The sequence below is a fragment of the Rhipicephalus microplus genome, chromosome 8 (genome assembly GCF_043290135.1).
Source record: "Rhipicephalus microplus isolate Deutch F79 chromosome 8, USDA_Rmic, whole genome shotgun sequence".
NCBI classification, from domain to species: domain Eukaryota; kingdom Metazoa; phylum Arthropoda; class Arachnida; order Ixodida; family Ixodidae; genus Rhipicephalus; species Rhipicephalus microplus.
The window spans coordinates 78,257,951-78,278,611 of NC_134707.1; the positions used below are offsets into that span (position 1 = coordinate 78,257,951).

Consider the following 20,661-nt stretch of genomic DNA (forward strand, 5'->3'; position numbering starts at 1 on the left):
AATTGTTTGTTTCAAGGATATGTACAAGTCGGCAGTTTATCAATTTTTCGAAGACTTTGCACAAGCAGCTTGTAAGTGCAATAGGTCTATAGCTTGAAGCTAAAGAAGGGTGCTTTCCCTCTTTCAAAATGGGAATAATAATAGCCTCTTTCCAGGAGGTAGGGTTAGTGCCAGAAAACCAGATAGCATTGTATAAACGAAGTAAAGTTTTTCGTGTTTCGGCTGGTAGGTTTTTTAACATTTCATACACCACACGGTCAGAACCTGGGGCAGAAGTACTGCAGGAGTTGAGAGATGTTCGGAGCTCAGCTAGACTGAAAGCTTGGTTATACGCCTCGTATCTAATGGATTTGTGTTCGAGTTTCTGCTTTTCTATTCTTGTTCTGCATTTTTGGAAAGTGTCGGTATAGTGGGACGAGCTGGATATCCGTTCAAAGTGTGCACCGAGGAAGTTTGCCTGATCTTCCAAGGTATCACCCTGAGTGTTCACGAGTGGAAGTGTGTGTACTTGTTTTCCTGCTATCCTACCGACCATGTTCCAGACTTTAGCCGCCTTTGTGTATGAATTGATCCCTGACAAAAACTTCTGCCAGCTTTCTCTTCTGGCCTGCCGACGCGTTCTCCTGCCTTGAGACTTTATTTTCTTAAAGCTCTCAAGGTTTTCCGCTGTCGGTGAGTTTCGCAGCAACCTCCATGCCCTGTTCTATTCCTTTCGCACATTACGACACTCTGTGTTCCACCATGGGACGTGTCGCTTGCCGGGCTGTCCAGATGTTTGTGGGATGCATTTGGCTGCTGCGTTAATAAGGAGAGCTGTAAAGTACTGCACAGCTTCATCTATGCTTAGCCCACATATGTCAGTCCAACATAGCTGAGCATTGTTATGAAACTGTTCCCAGTCGGCTTTGTGTATAAGCCATTTGGGAACTCGTGGAGGACATTCGTATGATGTTTGTGTACTCAAAACAACAGGAAAATGGTCACTTCCGTAGGGATTATTTAGAACTTTCCATTGGAGTAATGGTACAAGTGAAGGAGATGCGATGCTGAGATCTATGGAAGAGTAGGTTTTGTTGGCAAGGTTATAATATGTTGCCTCTTTCCTATTCAACAGAAAGGCACCGGAGGAAAAAAGGAACTGTTCAATGAGACGACCTCGTGCATCGTAGCGAGAATCACCCCATAGACTGCTATGAGCATTCAGGTCACCAAGGACCAGATAAGGTTCGGGTAGTTGATCTATTAAGGACTCGAATTCTAGTTTTCCAAGACGGTGGTGTGGGGGTATGTACAGAGAGCAGATGGTGACGAGCTTGTTGAAAAGAACTGCTCGAACAGCCACTGCCTCTAGTGTTGTTTGCAGTGGTAAATGTGTGCATGCTACTTTTTGATTAACAATAATGGCTACACCGCCGGATGATGCCGCAGCATCATCTCTGTCCTTTCGGAGGAGAACATACCGACGCAAAAAATTCGTGTTTTTAGATTTTAAATGAGTTTCCTGTACACACAGCACTTTCAACGAATGTTTGCAAAAGAGCTCTTGAACATCATCGAGGTTTCTAAGGAGTCCTCTGACGTTTCAATGTATTATTTGTGTTGCCATATTGGAGGTAACGTAGTGCTGTCTGTAAGGAAAAATGGGTGCGTCTGTTTCTTAAGCTAAGCGTTCAGACTCAAAGAACAGGGCCGTCGCCGGGCCCCGTTATTGGCTTTTTATTTCTTTTGGCGCGCTCCAGGGAGCTACGCCGATCTTTCGGCACCAGGGGTACCGTGGTGTCCATTGCCTCCTCAGAGGCACTGCGTGCCCGCATTTGCGAGCTCATGTGTTGGGCTTGGGACCTCGCCTGGTGAGACGAGGCCTTCATATCAGCCGACCCTGGAGTCTCCTTCACCTCGGGGGGCGAAACCTTCGGTCCTCTTGGGCTAGAGGTCGAAGGAACCTCCTTTGGTGCTGGGATACCCTGGCCGCTGCAAGAGCTTGCAGCGGCCGTGGTTGTCGCCGTGGGGACGAGTGGCAGGGCAGCCTTGGCTGTTCCCGCCGTGGGTGGGGGCATTGGCGACCGCCTGGGCACACTGTGCCTGGCATGGGCAGTTGCCGCAGGCCGTTGTAGTGCTGCCCCCTGCTGCACTACATCAGCGAACGATGGTTTGTTTGTGAAAAGACCAGATACTTGTTGACGGGCTTCTCGGAAAGTAAAGTTTTGTGTGATTTTGATTGTAACAATTTCTTTTTCCTTTTTCCATGTTGGACAGGTTCGGGAGTATGCGGGATGGGCACCATCGCAGTTTGCGCAGTGGGCCCCAACCTTCACCTTACACTCGTCCGTAGCGTGTCCTGTGGTGGCACACTTTCCGCAGGTGAGTTGGCCGCGGCAACTCTGAGAGCCGTGACCAAAACGCTGGCATTTGAAGCAACGCCGTGGGTTGGGAATGTAGGGTCTCACATTCAACTTCAAGTATCCTGTTTCGAGATGTTCAGGCAGGGTACTGGTGCAAAATGTCACAATTATGTGTTTTATTGGGATTTCCTTCTTATCACGCCTAATTTTGATTCTTTGTACTTGTGTCACCTGCTGGTCCTTCCATCCCTCGAGGAGCTCTCTTTCAGTCAGGTCAAGCAAGTCTTGATCAGATACAACGCCTCGGGAAGTGTTGAGTGAGCGGTGTGGTGTAATTGAGATAGGTATGTTTCCAAACGATTCTAGTTTTGAGAGGTTTTCATACTGGCTCTGACTTTTTACCTCAAGGAGGAGATCCCCGCTGGCAATTCTTGTAGCCTGGTAACCTGGTCCAAGTGTAGTGGTGAGGAATTTGGAAACAACGAAAGGCGAAATAGTTCTGGCGTTCTTTTCAGCGGTTTCACAATGGATTACATGGTAGCGGGGAAAGGTTTCTTTCGGTTTGCTGAAATAACTGGAAAAGTCTTCGGTGCGCCCTCTCTTCGAGAGAGGACGATCGTGCACTGAAGGGAGAAAAGAAAAAGCCATAAACTAAATATGAGTTCGGCAGCCATGCCAGCCGCCCACCATGGAGCCCAACGCGGGGACGTGACAAGTCCTAAATTTATATGAGGCATGTCAACGTCAGCTGTACACAGCCGCTATAACAAAATATATTGTGCCCAAGACAGAGCACATACACAAGGTTAACCCTTGCCGCCAGGAAAAATCGGAAATAAATGGAAGAGAAAAGATGACAGGATAGATTTGAAAACGAGAAAAGACTAAGATGTAGAGCGAGAGAGAAATAGGAAAAGGCGACTACCGATTTCCCCTGGGTGGGTCAGCCCAGGGGTGCCGTCTACGTGAAGCCGGGGCCAAAGGGGTGTGTTGCCTCTGCCGGGGGGCCTTAAAGGTCCAATCACCCAGCGTCGGATCAACCCCCAGGATCCCCGTTTCCCCGGACACGGCAAAGCCACACGCGGCTAGGCGTGGGAGGGAGCCGAAACTCCCCCATTAGCTCAGGTCCGTGGTGTCGCTACACACCAAACGCCTACTTGCGCAGGCGCCGCTGCGGGGAGATGCTTGTTTTTCTACGCCATTTCATGTTTACTAAGTCCTGTTGTTCTAATTCCAGTTTTTTTTTTGTTTAGTGTGCTTTGTAAGAATTTCGCCTCATCTATTGCGATTCCTCCTCTATGATGCCTTCTGGGTATCCATAAAATATCTGAATAACAATGTAAGAAGAAAAAGAAACAACTTCTTTTAAAGTCTATCTGTGGCCTAATTCACAAAGCTTTTCGTTCACAGCTCATTCGTTTGTGAAAGGCGAAGTTATTTCCGATTAATCATCCACTCGCTCGATAGTATGCATAATATCGACAATCGATGGCGTTGGATCTTATTAGAGTGTGCTATAGTTCTTACTAATTGGTTTTAGGTCAGTCCGTTCTTCCTGACACTCTGCAGTGAATCGGCGAATGCCAGAGTGGCAAACGCAGAAGCGTACCTGGCTTGCAGTTGCACTTGGGTCGGCAGATGCGTTGGCTGAAACTCCCGTGCGTGGCTCTGGATCCTCCGGCACGACTGCACGGCACCAGGTCACCCTCGGTGCACGTGGGTTCGCAGTGGGCATTGCACTTGGGGTTCCAGACCTCAGTCCTAGAGTCACATGACGACGGAACTGCGACGCCATGTGCAGAAGCAGGCGGTGGCGTAAGCATCGCAATACCGCTTGTGGATGCACAGTAACTTACACGAGTGTACTGTGATTCCAAAAGCCCCTCCCCCCCCCAAAAAAAAAAAGCCAAATCGAGAAGTGGCAGGAGTTGTCTACAGTTATGAAAAAAAAAAACATTAGGTAAGACATACAGTATGAAACATAAAGCGAAACGGTGGAGCAGTAGTGGTGCTTTAGTGTTATATGTGGCAGTTTATTGTTGTATCGTGCACGCGTGGTATTGCCCACGGTTGCTTTCTCAGCCATGACCCCATGCTTGAATATTACCATAAGCTGCACGATGTGCGTTTAATAGAAGTATAGGACCCTGGGGCCGTTTGCCCCACAGTTCTTCATGTGGGCACAGGTCTCTCGGGTTGTACCTTTGATTTTCAAACAGAAGGGTGAAAGGCACAGGGTGAATAAAGACAGGCAACCTATGACCCACCAAATGTCCGAAGGCCATCGACATTAAATGGCTAACCAGGCCACTCACACTTCCCAGAAGGGCCCTGGTCGCTCCTTATTAAAGCCTGTTATGGGGTCGCAAGCATGAGCTTCGCATCTTATGTCCAGTTGCGTAGGGTGATTGTCGGACTGAAGTCCTCCTGCTGAGCAGACGGCGCCTACTGATACTACCCCCTACTGCTCCTGTTTTGCGTCCCTATGCGAAGTAGGGAGAGGGGAGGTCTTACTACGCGGAATTAAAAAAAAAAGCGCTGTGTCTCAGATGCGAAATCGATGTCCCGACTTAAAATGCTAAAGAAATATCGCGGGTATTGTCTTCCGCTTTTTTTTTCTTATGAGCCTTTCGCAAAAACATTTTCAAGTGTCATCTAAATGACAGAGATAATCGAAAAAATATGGAGGTAGAAGATGAAGTCTTATGAAGACTGTCCTCGTCGGAACACTACCTTTAGCGATGTTAGCGATGCCTGAATTTGAAACAAGGATTCTTGTTTGAAGTTCAAGCAGTAGCGCAAACAGTCACTTGGACAGCGAAAGAGCAAGAAATGACAAAGACCGAAGCAATACTTTCACCGTTCATGTGATTCTTTGCGCTCCAACCTGAATGATGTACTAAGCCTATCAGTCTGTCCTTTTGAACTTGTTCGAAGACTTCATTGCTGCGAGGCAGTCATATCTTTTTCATAGTTTGCTTTAGTAGTCAAGAAGAATTTTACAGCAAGTCATATATTGTATTATATCGCATTGTGTCCTGTATTGAATTATTACAGCGAAGGTCAACAGCAGACTCTTCCAGACATCTGAGATTAAGCCTGTGATGATGGGCACTATTTAACAGTGAAAACAAAGTTGATGTCCCGAGCTAATGCTTGAACGGTGCTAATGAAGTATACTTTTATGGCAATAATTGAGGGGTGAAGACATTCCGATAAAGCAAACCAGTCATCGAAAAGAAAGAAATGGAGGGAGAATTAGAGGAAGGGAAGTCGCTTCCTTAATCCGGGATTCCGCTGGATCATAGGCCGCCACTGTGGCTTTTTATACGGGAAACTTCTGGTCGCCGAAGGTCTAGTTGAACAGGGCTGCCTCCCTATACCTTCCCACGTTGGCGGCTCTTTAGTGTCTAAGGCAGTATCACTTGGGCAGGCCCATGCTACCTAATACAAGTAAACTTTCTGCGCACAGAATTTCCACTCCGACGGTGTATCGATGGCAAGTGAGTATACGACCGATTTGTTAAGCCCGAGTTTTCAGTTTTAAATGCGAAGCATTTCTTAGCGAACTTCAGTGACTTTGAGCGTATCTATCTATCTATCTATCTATCTATCTATCTATCTATCTATCTATCTATCTATCTATCTATCTATCTATCTATCTATCTATCTATCTATCTATCTATCTATCTATCCGCTTTCGTTTGGGTGCTCTCGTGGTTACCCAAACGAAAGCCCACCCACTTAATTTGGCGTGAACCCAAATCAGCAGGGTAGGGTAAGATGGTTTGACGATTATGACAGCTGGTCAGGACATGAATAATGTGACAATCCCGTCACGTACGTCGTCAAACAGTTCTCGCCAGACAGTGGCACATACCCATGGGCGAGCATGTGCCATTGGTATGCGGGTATGTGCCAAAGGTGATTGACACTTAGTATCTACCTAAGAACGACGAGAACACACATGGGCATATTTAACCTGCGAGCGTTAAGAAATACCCGACATCGGTAGTGTCGAACCGACAAACGCAAAGAATAAATGTCAGGGTCCCAGCTGGAATCGAACCCTAGCATTCTGCGTGAAAAAGAAACATTTTACCGTAGAGCTACGCTAGGTCTCGGAACTACTTTTCAAATAGATGCTAATCGTCGTGAAACGTCAATAGTGGTGGCAGTGCTGCTTACCCAATTTCATAAACCGTTGCACATGTACTCCTTTGATACAGTCATCACGTCGGGTTAACGTGAATTGTGGTTGGTTGCCATGCGCTGAAGTTGATTCATGTGGCAGTGTCCAGTGCCAGCATCCTCGCGAGCATGGGTGCTTCATATGAGCTTCTGGTGTTGCTATACGCATGCTTTATTTGGCGTCGTTGCGCAAGTGCAAACAACTGTTCAAATGAACACCTGTAAATCTGCAACATATGTCTGTGCGTGCAACATCTGTACATATGTTTAGCGTCATTTCATGACGTGTCGCTCAACAAAAACATTGCAACACGGTCACTTTCCCTTCGCATAACGTCGATTGCCAGGTACATGGGATCTGCCGAATTTTTCGTGCATGACATTCTTCTAATGTGCCCTATACCTTCGGCGGGTCCGAGCATTTGCGTCCCAATGAAAGGCTTACGCAGAGAGGTGCGAGAGTTTGCTAGTTATTGGCTGGCTTGACAGATCTTGTGGAAATGAGGGGGTCATTCAGCAACAGAGGTCTTAAAAAAATCACGGACGTTAATTGGCATCTTGCTAGAAAACAAGTGCCGGCTTCAGCGAACACTCTTGGCAAGCTTTGGAGATGTATGAAGCCGCAAACGGGTTTCCTCTTATGCAACCTTACGATGACTAACAGGATCTCGCTTCGATAAAAAACACGCATGCACGATCGCTAAGAACCGCTAACGGTAGCGCAAGACAATACTGGCTCAAGGCCGAACTCGCGAAGGTGTATTTGTACGAAACGCCACCTGCCGGCCCATGGCACGTGTCCCAATAAACGGCATTCTGGTCAACCACTATAGTCAATAAAAGAAGAGTAAGTCCAAGAGCCAAAAAGAACAGACATTGTGCCAAGAAAAAGTAGGAAGGTCAATAAGGAAAAACTACCGCACCCTCCTGAAAAGGATGGCTTTATGGCACTTTTGAAGCAATAAAAAATTATGGCGCTACAGAAATCGATTGGAAGGGCAGTTTTTTCTTGCTCGTTTCCTGTATGCCTCTTTTCTTTTTTGAGCTGTCAACATACATGCAGGGTGTTTCAAGAAATCTGTCGAAATTTTTTAAAAAATTGCAGAAAGGAGGTATTTGCGTGCTACTTGCGGCGTTGACTTTCTGTGGCAGAAGGTATCTTCAGAAGGGTACAAACATAAATTACGGCAGTAGTTATAGAAATTCGCACAATTAACTTTTTAACCAGTGGTGATAGCCGGTCGAGTCAAACGGACCAATTCAAGCCTTTTCTACGAATAATCCATAGCCTTTTGAAATTTTGGTAATGCGGCTGCATTTCCGATGGAGGCGGAAACGTTGTAGGCCCGTGTGCTCAGATTTGGGTGCACGTTTAAGTACCCCAGGTGGTCTAAATTTCCAGAGCCCTCCACTACGGCGTCTGTCATAATCATATGGTGGTTTCGGGACGTTAAACCCCACAAGTCAACCAAATTTTGGAAAAGCGGTCACTGGTAATCACCGCGCAGCGATGCAATGAGCCTAATTAGCCAGAGAAATTGAAATCGACGACCCAAACAACGCATCTGCCAATCAGTTCAACAACGCCCTCGATGATGACAGTGTTTCGCTCGCATTGGGGGAGAAGAATAAGCGAGCGCCGATAAGCGGCCTCGAAGCAAAGTGCCCAAATTCATGGTTGATAACGGCGAGCGAAACAGTGCTGTCACTGAGGGCGTTGTTGAAGTGGCTGGACAGATGCGCTATTTGGTTCGTCAATTTCGATTTCTCTGGCTAAATTAGGCTCATTGCATCGCTCCGCGGTGATTACCAGTGACCGCTTTTCCAAAATTTCAAAGTGGCTATGAACTATTCGTAGGAAGGGCTTGAATTTGTGTATTCGACTCGACCGGCTATCACCATTGGCTAAAAGGTTGATTGTGTTAATTTATATAACTACTGCCGTAATTGATGTTTGTACGCATCTGAAGATGCCTTCTGCCACAGGAAAGGCAGCACCGCAAGTAACACGCAGACACCTCCTTTCTGTGATATTCAAAGAATATTGGACACATTTCTTAAAACACCCTGTATAATTAACGGTTCAATAAAATGAAAGGATGGAGTGAAATATAATGAGCTCTCATGGTTTTCCACAGTAATAAGCAGACGCAGCGGTTATCACTTGCTCTGCCGCAAGCAACAGGTTCGTCATCACACAGCCTTCGTCACGGTCCTGTCTTCATTTAAGGAGCAGAACATGAGGCAGAACACTGCTGTCGCATCCAAGTGGAATGTCATGAAACACTGCGATTATAACGCACAAGCAGATATGTCACAGGGCACTTTCTTTTTATTGCAGGCATCTGCAGAAAGCAAATAAAAAAAAAAGCTCTAATACTTAATAGACAAAAATTAGAAACTGTCTAATCAGACATTAAGTGATCCAGTAGCTGCCGTCTCTGGTGTTTGCATCAATAGTTGCTGTGAGGTTGTAGATTGTCACAGAATTTTTCTCCGTATCCATACCCATACGGATGAGTATGTTTGGCACGGCTTCGAAGGGACGATGGCCAACGAACAACAATAACTGCAAAATCATGGTCAGTCTGCCAAATAGCGTTCTTCGGTAAAAACAAACGCCTAACCTGCAGCTTGTTTCGAAACACCTCCCCCCATATACTGCTCACGATTCCGCTTCATCTTATAGTCGCCAATCAATGACGCTGCCGGCGTGCATGCATGTCCAGTAACGGTTAGATTTTTTTATATCCCTCGGAGAGGCTGTGTTTAAAGACTTTGCACTGGCGGTTTCTTCGGTCACGACTGACGTTCGAGGGCAACCGTGGTCAATTACGAGTGCACTGCGCATGCGCATATGCATCTGCCTGTATGCGTGGGGTCAAGGATGCACGGGATCTCATTGAACCGTGTGGTGCACGTTCCAGAACCCTTCGACTAGTTTTGTCCGCGGAAGAAAAAAAAACAAACATAGTAAGGTACCAATTCGCGGGTCAAGACTGGTAGGTAAGGACAACAAGTCCACAACCATAAAACACCCGGACGCTAAATGGGAGGATGAAAAGGTGATTAGAATGGTTGCGAGAGGTTGGTCATGCACATATATTGAGCTTTGTGCACGTTTGTGCAGACATAGTAGATTGATGCATTCGGTACGCCGTGCGCGCTCACCTTCCAGCTGCTGCCCGGAGGCCAAGTTGCAGACGAAGGCCACCAGGGTAAGGGCCAAGAGTTGGGTCAACGAGGCGGCAGCCATGACGGCACTCCCACAAATAGACGGGCTGTAAAAGCGAAAGAAGGCAAAGAAACGAGTCAGGGCACTCGAAGCGTTGGTCGACTCCTCGCCTAAGCGGGCGCCCGGGCACCGCGCTAGTACGAGGAAGAAAAACACTCGCCATAATACCGGTCGCGGTGTGACACGTGTTAAGTATAGCAGACGCGTTCTTTCAGGCTCACGTGTAGCAGACGACGCTCTTTCAGGTTTCCCAACGTTTGAGTAGCTCCGACGGCTCTTCGAAAAACAGAAGGCGTCTAAAAATCTGCATGCAGACGATGCCTTACAAGGTTTTCCCGACGCTGCGAAACATCTACGCTGTTAGAAGAAGCCGTGCAGCAGACGATGTGTTCAGTTACTATACCTCAGTGCTGTGCAGGTACAACTACCTGGATTTTCTCACGTGGTAGCGGCAGCAAAGAAGACGACAGTCACACTGTCGGAGATGAAAGTCTTTACTGGGTGAACCTGAGCCCAGAAAACTGGGTAACTGAAAGCACAAGCAATGCACGCCGTATTGCAACAATCACAGTTGTCGGTCGTCAATAATCTAATCGTCAGCAGATCGTCAGCAGGTTTTATAGATCGGTGATTGAACCTTCCAGTGCAGGTGCTCGCGCAAGTTCTCAAGCGTACTCGACTTATTCCATCCTGCGTGTAATCGGAACGGAACAGTTTGAAGTAATCGCGAAACTTTCAAAAACACTGCTGCGGGGTCTGTGCCGAGCGGTGCTAACACTTTTTGTGGGTGAGACCTGACCCCATCAAAACAACGAAATAAGGATGCATGGCAGTGTATGAAAAGATTGTTTGTGTAAATATATGCTGTATGTGCTACAGGACTGATGTGCCAAGTTTGTCGGATTATACCTTATGGTCGTGACTGACTTACCGTTTAAAAACTCGCTGCTCAGAGTTCTAAAACTAAAGAAAAGCATTTCCATAACTTCATCACGCATTTCTTTTTAAATCTTTAGACAAAAAAACAAAACAAAAAGTACTTAAGAACAGACAAAAAAGCATGGCATATCCACGAATTGAATGATGATTAGTGAGACAAGCACTGGGATTGTTCGGTGCTACGATAAATCACTTTTGACACTCGGACCAATCACGCATGTAAATGAGGGACAAAGCAGCGTACAATAACATGCAAGCTTTATTGGTCATAAATGGTATATGTTGTGTTGAGGTGTGAATTTCGCTTCGCCTTCATTATTACTGCTTTTTGCTATCGGATCCAGCCGGAACTTGGCAAAGACGAGGTCTGAGCACGTTGTCTTGGCGGTTGTTGGGCTGTTTCCCGTCGTACGGAATGCGCCGTAGAGCATATAGAGACGTCACGTCTTGCCAGTCGTTGTACCTGATCATCATCGTTGTCATCTGAATCATCATCAGCATAATCGTCATGGCGTATATAGAGAGCACCTTTATTTATTTATTCTTTATTCTTTATTCAATGATTGCCCCGCTTAGCCCGAAGGCGCTGCAGCAGGGAGTTACAATGTCGAGAAAAACACATCTTCATTAATACAGCGCACTTGTTCATTTGATAAGTGATTCCATTCTCTAATGGAACGAACAAAAAACGAATTAGCATACAAATTAGATCTGGTACGATACTCTAAAATCTTGAAACAATGATCATTTTGCGAAGAGATAAAATGAGAACTGTGAAGGTACTTTTCTTTTCGAATGGCGGTTTTACCATGAAATATTTGGTACAGGAGCTTTAGCCGCAGTTTCTTTCGACGCGATGAGAGTAATTCCCACCCTAGTTCATTTTTCATATTGGTGCAACTGTCATTTCTTGAGCACCGGCTCAGGACAAACCTTGCAGCTCTGCTTTGTATTTTTTCAAGTTTGTAACTTAAAGTACTTTGCCAGGGGTTCCACACGGCACAGGCGTATTCAAGCATAGGGCGAATGTATGTTGAATACGCCCTTGATTTCCAACATGCCGGCGCTTGTGTCAGGCTGCGCTGTATAAAATTTAGTGACTTGGTGGCCTTCGCAACAACTGAATCAACGTGTGCATTCCATGAACAGTCGGCTGAAGAAGTTACACCTAAATATTTATAATAGGGTTTTTGTGTTACTATATACTATTGCAGATTACATACTCTAAAGCTAACTTGTTTTTTTACGCGTGAAAGTAACATGAATGCACTTATTGGCATTTAATGTAATTTTCCACCTTGAACACCATTCTTGGATGCGCGATAAGTCGCTTTGGAGCAGGGCGACATCACTCTCATTTCTAATTTTTCTATACAAGACACAGTCATCTGCAAACAACCGTATATTAGAATCAATTCCTGAGCAAATGTCATTTATATATATTAAAAATAAAAGTGGCCCTAGGACTGAGCCCTGTGGCAACCCTGAAGTGATGTTTACAAAACTTGATTTCTTGCCATTTAATACTACACACTGTTGGCGGCCTGAAAGGTAATTTTCTATCCACACCAGAACTTCGCGGTCAATGTTTAGCGCTGCAAGCTTACTTAAAAGAAAAGAGTGCGACACAGTGTCGAAGTCTTTTTGGAAGTTCAAGAAAAGGCAATCGATTTGCCCGCTATTCTCTATTTCAGATACTAAATCATGGTTGAATTCAATTAATTGTGTTGTACAAGATAAGCCCTTACGAAAACCATGTTGTTGAGACGCCAGCAAGTTGTTTGTTGATAAATGTGCCATTATTTGTTTATACAGAATATGCTCTAATAACTTGCTGGGTATGGACGTAAGTGAAATAGGTCTACAGTTGGTTACGTCTTTCTTGGACCCACTTTTAGGAATAGGAACTGTATGTGCAATTTTCGAGTCGTCTGGGAGGGCACCGGAAGAAAAAGACTGTGTAGATTACGTGCAGGTAAAGAGAAATTGACTCAGCACACTGCTTTAAGACTCGAGGTGAAATTCCGTCCGGTCCAATTGCGTTATTATCGGTAAGTTTGTTTAGTAATGCCCTGATTCCATTCACACTTAACTCTACTGATTGCATTTTCGGCACGGAACTTGTGCATTGCGAAACACTAGAGCTATATTTCGGCGAGTATATGGAAAGGAAGTAGTTGTTTAAACAGGTAGCTTTCTCAGTGTCGTCTAATAACTCCTCATTATTGAAGACAATAATTGAAGACAAAGTATTGAAGACATAACCTTGCACGTTATCTGCCGTGATGGCTTAAAGAGAATGTATGGACTAGAACGCGCTTGTTCGTCATCGCTAGCGGCAGCTGTACGGCGCCATACGCCAACGTACAGGCATCCACCTTCAGGAGATTCGCCTCAAAACATTGTGGCTAATGTTCTGACAGTGACGTGATTTCGTGGTTGTAGACGCTAGGTGCGTTCTTTTTTTATCAAAAGCCTCCCACAGTTCTTGCGGGTGAAACGCGATCACATCAAAACAAAGAAGTAAGCGTGCGAGACAACATATTAATAAACAAAAATGGGCCCCCCATCAGCATGCTTCACTGTAAATGTCGTCGAATGACGATGTATAGTCTTCCGTCTGTAGATAATGAATAAGTCATTAATGTTCTGCGCGAGAAAGTTGGTGAATTGTATTCTGTAGGCGCTTGCCTCAATGCGCGCAGCGGCAGGTGCCACCATCGTATCGTTTGATATGGTGGTGGCACCTGCCCCACCTGCCTTTCCGTGCATAGCGTTGCATTCTCAGCTTACCGCGATAAACGCTAAGTTCCTGAAATGTACTTATATATATGATTTTTGTAGTATAAAGAAAAACACAACAGTATATGTTGACGCCTCAGATATGCGCGACATTTACTTTTTATTCGATACTACGCTCAAATATGAACGCAGAAACCAGAGCAATGTTGGTGGGTTCCTCTGATGTGGTTGTATTTTGGAAATAAAGACAAACGAAAGAAAAAGGCAAATAGACAAGGCATTTTGGGTAACAGACAGACAAACAAACAGACAGTCAGACCAAAATTTTTCCGTCGAAGCATTCCAAGAAAGACTGTCGTCTTCAAAAAACACAGTATGTGTACTCTCTACACTGTCTGTTGGTGCTGCATCGCAGCACATTGCAATCTCATAGGCGTTTTGAGGTTCTTAACCTGAACGTGGCAAAGAGATAGGTGCCTTGATTGTTGCTGCAGACAACATTAATAATTTTTTTCGGACTCTCAAAGCGTTAAGCAAGCCGACTATTTCCTCAGGTCTCATTTACACCGCGAGGCTAGGCCCTGGCAGATCGCGTCCGCAGACGCAAAGACATGTTGAACAAAAATTTTCGACGCGCTTCTGAATTTGACCAATTCAGAATTTTCACGTTAACAAATGGAAATTGCGTAGATGTATCTGTAAAAGTGTATGTTTTAACTAACATAGCAAAATGACGCGAATGGTTTTTTTCTGTAAGACAACACTACTTGCTTAAGAAACGAACGTCATGCCATTTTCGCGGTTTCGGAACCACGGGGTGCCTTGAGTGCTACAAGATTTCATTTTGGGATCATCGCTAACCACCATTGATGAGGTATTATACGTCATGCGCGAGAGAGGCACAGGGAACTTAGTGTGCATGTTTCTTTATTCGCTCACAGAAGTCAATAACAATAATACAAAATTCATGCAAAATTTAGCAATATTTACTACAAAAAACCCAGTGCACAACCATTCCAACTTCACTGGCTCCACATGCGCAGTTGTGAAATGAATCAGAATTATTCTTTGCAGCAGCGATAAAGTGGCAAAGGCATATGCACAGAGAAGATGGCTAGAACAAACACGATTTCCAGGTTTACATCGCTCTTTATGTCACTACAGTGATTTACACAGCTATTGAAATTTCCACGTTCCCCGCAACTATACGCGGCAGTACAGGCGGTACTCGGAGTACCACAGGAGACGACAGTTTCTGGTTTCCCCACCCACACGTGGCAAATAAGAGAAACCACACCTGAACTTGCTCCACAGCAGAGTATGGCATCGCAATGCAAAGGCACCGCTCACAGCGGTATAGAGCGGCACATAAGATGCATGCGAATCGTGTCAGGCGTGGCGCGGGACGAGTTTATGTGTGCTGACATAGCTACATTCCTCGTGGCACCTACGCGCGAATCTTGTTTCGAGGGGTTTATTTCTTCTTCGCTATAGGTGTGTGTTTGCTTTCATTACGCAATGCGTTCTCCGTAAAGAGAAGCGTAAGTTTCGTCTCGCGGGCGTTTCTTGTGGTTGAAAGACGCGTGTGCACTTCGCGGGTGATTTTCTGCACACCGCACGCACACAAGTAGCTCACGTACATGGCTTTTTTTTCACACATTTTGCAGTAATTGCACACACTTTAGACGCTGCAGCACAATCTGCCAATGATTCTGAATGAATGCAGTCGGACAACAAGTTTATCGCTAAAAACCCCCAAATTTCCTTTCGAATGTTTGCAATAATGTTGTTCACATTTAACGACGTTCTTGTCAACATTTAAAGACGCAAGGTTTTGTCATTTTCTTATACATCGTATATTTCAATACGTGAGTGAATTATTTCGATTTTCGCATTATTACCTTTCCGGTCTCGCTGCACTTACGTGTAGTGGAAGATACTTTAAAGACGATGAATATTTGTACAATAACTACAATAAAAAACATGCCTATGGTCTTATTTGCATGCTTTTTTATTTGTAGTTTTTTTCTGGTGCCCATGTGTTTGCTACGTATGTTTCTTGTTAACATATGAAATTGGGCGCAATTTTCAAATATATTAAAACTTTTCAAGTTGTAAACTTAATAATATATCATATGGCTTATATTACCTTAGTAACAGTAATAGGTCATATACTCTCTTGCACTATGTCTCGCGTAAAAGTTGTTACAGCCCCATATGCCTCGTAAATTGTTTTTCTCTTGGTTTTATTAAAGCTGCCCATAATCGCTTTTCGTCAAGGAAGCCTTGCAGAATTTGTATTATTTCTGTGAGACGAAATTATTTAGTTTGATTTTCATTTGGCTTCTTTGACGAATTCATTGGCCACTCTGTTACACGAAGACATTGATGACGCATGATTCGATCTTTATGATAAAACCTATTACCTAATATTACCTAATAAGGTATATTACCTAATAAGGTATATATAAGGTAGTATTACCTAATAAGTAAATAGAAAAAATGTTCACTGACTCGTTTAAGTATTAGTGCCACATTAGATCACAGAAATGTAGAAGCTTCTTATACAGACCCGATATATGCCAGATTATATTGCATGTTGGAATGACGTGGCATAGACATTAAAACGCAATTATGAGAATCTAACTATACTGGTATATTGTTTGTCGTGCAGGCGAGCCCGGATATATTGAATTTGAAGTGAATAACAAAAAAGCAAAAAAAAAATTGAGGTATAGGTATTTTGCATTCAAATTACTTTAGTTATCGAAACTATTTCAAGATGGTTTTCGGAACTGATCAAAGCACAGAATAAGTCGTCATGTGCGCATTCGAAGTACAGACACTGATTCGTCTGTGCACACATCGCTTTCACACCGGTTGCATGAAACTGACCTTGTAACTTTTAGCACGAATGCACAAGTGCCAGCACATAAAATGGGCAATCCGAGCGCCTCCATTTATTGTCTCAGTACTTTGCTCGGCAACGGCAATGACAAATGCATTGTCGGTGAAGGCGAAACGGCTTGAGGCCCACGTGCTTAGATTGAGCTGCAGGTTAAAAAACCCCCGGTGGTCAAAAATTTCGGAGTTCTTTACTACGGCATTTCTCATAAGCATGTAGTGGTTTTGGGACGTTGAACCCCACATATCAATCAATCAATCAATCAATCAATCAATCAATCAATCAATCAATCAATCAATCAATCAATCAATCAATCAATCAATCAGTCAATCAATCAATCAATCAAAAGAAATATCCGGAAGCCCCATGGCTCGAAGATAACTGCATCTCATGTTAGATGTAATGTGTGAAGTACTCAAGTAGAACACGCAAATAGTGGATAAGATTATAACAAGAAAAAAATGTGCGTGTTCTGAGAATCAGTGATCTGAAGTGGACTGACACGAGAAGTATTCCTTGTATGTACATGTCCTTGTTTTACTCGAGCAGAATGAACGTTAGTGCATCTTGCAGCAAGCTACACAATAAAGATAGAATGCCAGACCTACAACACTGTAAGTGCTGGAATGTTTTCACTCAGTATAAACTCTGCCCCTAATTGGAAAACAAGCTCCAACTTTAAAATCAGATGAACAAATAGATGACCTCCATGACGAACTGCAAAGATCGACCAGTAGAGCGAACGCAGAGCGTGAGCGCTTTCCACATTTCCACTTTCCCTATTTTCATATTTTAACGAAGTCATTAAGAAAGAAAAAGCTAAGTATTCCCAACGATTGCGGCGGAGGACTCGGAAATGAACACATACAAAGCGCATCGCCGTCTTGCGTTCTGCGAACAGTTTATTTATAGGTAACACTTTCTTCAACCACATGACAAATGGGTGTAACGAGTGTCATATTAATAATATTGATATGTGGGCTTTTATGCCTCAAAACTAAGTTGTGATTATGAGAAACGCCGTAGTGGAGAGCACCGGAAATTTTGACCGTCCGGTGTTTCTGACACGGGCCTCTAGAACGCACTCTACCGTTTTAAATTTCCTTTATCGAAATGCAATTGCCGCGACCGGAATCGAACCCATGACCTTCACGTCGGCAGCTGAGGGCCCTAGCCACTGATCCACCGAGTTGGATTAACTGGTATTCTAAAAAAAATGGCGCCGGGAAAGCTATGCAAGACGTGGGAGCTATATGCAACACGTCTGTGAATGTGTGTATAAATGAAGGAGCGCCATGAAAGTGGCGGGCAGGTTTCGAAATGACGTTGTACTAACTGGTGGTTTTGTTGCGGTTACGTAACGATCTCCTAAGGTACGGGAAGCGATGTCGATGACGGGGTAGAATTAGACGGGGTTGTAAAATAAGGAAGCTTTTTTTTTTCCCGCTTATAGTGTTGCATGAGTCATGTCACGCAAGGCAGTGGCAACGGGAAGTCGTCAGGGCAGGCCCGTTGTCATATTGTGGACGTCATATAGGGCTATGAAAACGATGAAGACTAAGCAGACTGCCATACTTGGTCGCTAGCACCTCGATTTACGATAGATAGCTGCTGAAGATGGCATATTGCACGGTACGTGATTTGATATATGTCCTGTTGACGAAATACCGTACGTACTTGGTCACTAGAACCTCGATTTACAATAGATAGCTGCTGAAGATAGTGTATTGCACAGTATAGTTGATTTGATATATGTCTTGTTGACGAAATACCGTATGTCCTTCACCGTAATAGGAAGAAATTGTTCTTCAAGAAACGAAAAACTTCGCTCCTACAAAAGAAAATAACGTGAGCAAAATTTACAAGGTTCAAGGTTTACAGCAGTCCGTCATGGTGGATCAGTGGCTAAAATGCTCGGCTGTTCACCTGAAGGTCGAAGGTTTGATCGCAGCTCTGGAGGTCGCATTTAGGAAGAGGCGTAATGATAGAGACCTGTGTACAGTGCAATACCAGTGCACGTCGAAGGACACCAGAAGGTCGACATTTCCGGAGCCCTCCACTACGACGCTTGTCACGATCCTATAGTGAAGTGATTTCGGGACGTTAAACCCCGGATATTGTTATTAAGGTTTGCAGCGCTTGTCCGTAGCGCATATTTTTCTGCTTCCCCGGGTAAAACAACGCACTGTTCCTACTTCAGAATACAAAACCAACTAACCCAAAGCTTCACCTTACTAAGTTACAAGGTTTCCCATGAATTTGCCTAAGCCGGCTCCCGAGGAGAAAACCATTTTTTGTGGCTTGTATCAGTGGCCTTGGGGCTCCAATAATGCTAAGAGCCAGCATGGCTGCAAACTTGCACCGCAAACAATCACGGGAAAGGTCCGACTGACGAATGGCATGGGGTAGGATTTTCGCCCTCCTCAGATGGTTAGGGTGGCCTCCCCCCCCCCCCCCCCCTTGTGTGCTCGCCCATGCATGAAGAGCTCGAGCGCACATACGTATGTGAATGTTCGTGTGAATAAGGGAGTTCCAAGTTGCGTCTAAGTTTCAAGATGACAGATAGCCAACCAGCCCAACAGCAACCTCTGAGAAAAATACTAGCTTTGTTTTTATATATATATATTTTTATTTGTCTATATATCTATCTATTTATGACACAGCAGAATCACCACAGTAGGAGGTTACAGTAGAAGAGGAACAAAGTAATCACACTGACAAAGTGCGGTAAAACGCATCGTTGCCCAAAAGGTCCATATAGTCAGGCTATCTTTTATTACTTGGGAAAAAAAGAACTCCTGCCAACGTCCCCTCTGAAAGAGAATTCGTGGACTTTCTGTACATGGTCACGTCTCGACGACACACAAGCGGTTACCTCTCTCACTCAATGCTGGTTTTAGAGTGGGAAACAGCGTGAACAGTTTATGAGCCTAAGACTTTCCCACCGTTCTTTCGAAGCCTTCGAAATAATTCATGTTCGCTTTCCATCATGCTTAATGTAATATATTTCTTGAGTACAACGTGCCACCTTACTTTTGTATCTTTTCAAGCTGCTCGGTGAAAACCGCTGGATGGCGTCTTGCCAATTCATTTTTATTACAAGCGGTAAATGAGACATCCTGGCCAAAAAATATCGTCTACCGATACGTACCCCATATCTCCAGTTACATCTATAGGGCTCGACGTACAGGCCACGTTTCGTTACGGCACTATCCCGCACACGATCTGGGACTGTAATGCACGCGTAACCCACCCAGAAAACAAAATCACCCACTCCTTTCCGACCACTGCGTGAACGCTCTCAGTATATATATAGAGCTTCCGGTCTTGCGATGAACAGGAAGCCTGTAAAACGGACGGAAGAAAGTTATCTCACAGGAAGTGCTTTAATCTGCGCGAATTTTCAGCCTGCTAGCCGACTGATAACGTCAGCATATCCGCCTCGCGTACTCTTCGAGTAAGCTCACACTTCTTAATCTTAGTTGCCAGGCACTATAGAGTTATAGTTGGGTGGGCAGCAACTAGACAGATGCATGCAAGCGCCCACTGGAAACGGCTGGCGGCCTGCGTCCACAGAGATGCTGCAGATGCGCAACTAAAAGATTGATTGATTGATTTGTGGGGTTTAACGTCCCAAAACCACCATATGATTATGAGAGACGCCGCAGTGGAGGTCTCCGGAAATTTTGACCACCTGGGGTTCTTTAACGTGCACCCAGCGCAACTAAAAGAACGTAGTATGCTTATTATTACGTTGCAAAGCCATCTTAAAGAACAACCTGATTATCTATCCGGGACAGCTGTCCCGGATAGAAAATTAGGGGCGAAGCAAGCTTCGCCACTGTTGTAAACTGTTTAAATTTAATACTATTTGATGGATTTTAACCTCCAAAAACCACGATATGACTATGAGGGACGCTGTATAATAGAGGGCTCCATTTCGACCACCCAGGGTTCTTCGACGTGGACCTAAGCCTAACACAGGCCTCGAGAATTCTCGCCTCCATTGAAAATATGATCGCCGCGGCTTGTAAGCTGTTTCGAAGTGTACAGGCTTACAATAATATTAATAGTCGTTGGGTTCTTACATCGCAAATCCACGATACGGTTATGAGAAACGCCGCAGTGGAAGGCTCCGCTTATTTCGACCCCATGGGCTTCTCAAAATGCCCAACGAAATACAAATGCACGGGCCTCTAGCATGCTCGCCTCGATCAAAATGCGGCCACGGGATTCGACCCCGTGACCTTCGGATCAGCAGTCGAGTGCCAATGACCCCAAGAACACCGCGGCGGGTAGAACAGATA

The 20,661-nt window shown here is 44.7% G+C and overlaps 1 protein-coding gene across 1 annotated transcript in view; it reads right to left on the minus strand.

The window, feature by feature from the left end:
• The window catches only part of LOC119163852 (uncharacterized), a 29,966-nt gene that overhangs the window by 4,903 nt on the left and 4,402 nt on the right, over positions 1-20,661 (minus strand). The window contains exons 2-3 of the mRNA XM_037415919.2: positions 9,705-9,814; positions 3,952-4,125 (exon numbers count right to left, since the gene is read on the minus strand). Coding sequence (XP_037271816.2) covers positions 3,952-4,125; positions 9,705-9,789 — 259 coding nt within the window. The 5' untranslated portion in view covers positions 9,790-9,814. The remainder of the gene's footprint in view (positions 1-3,951; positions 4,126-9,704; positions 9,815-20,661) is intronic.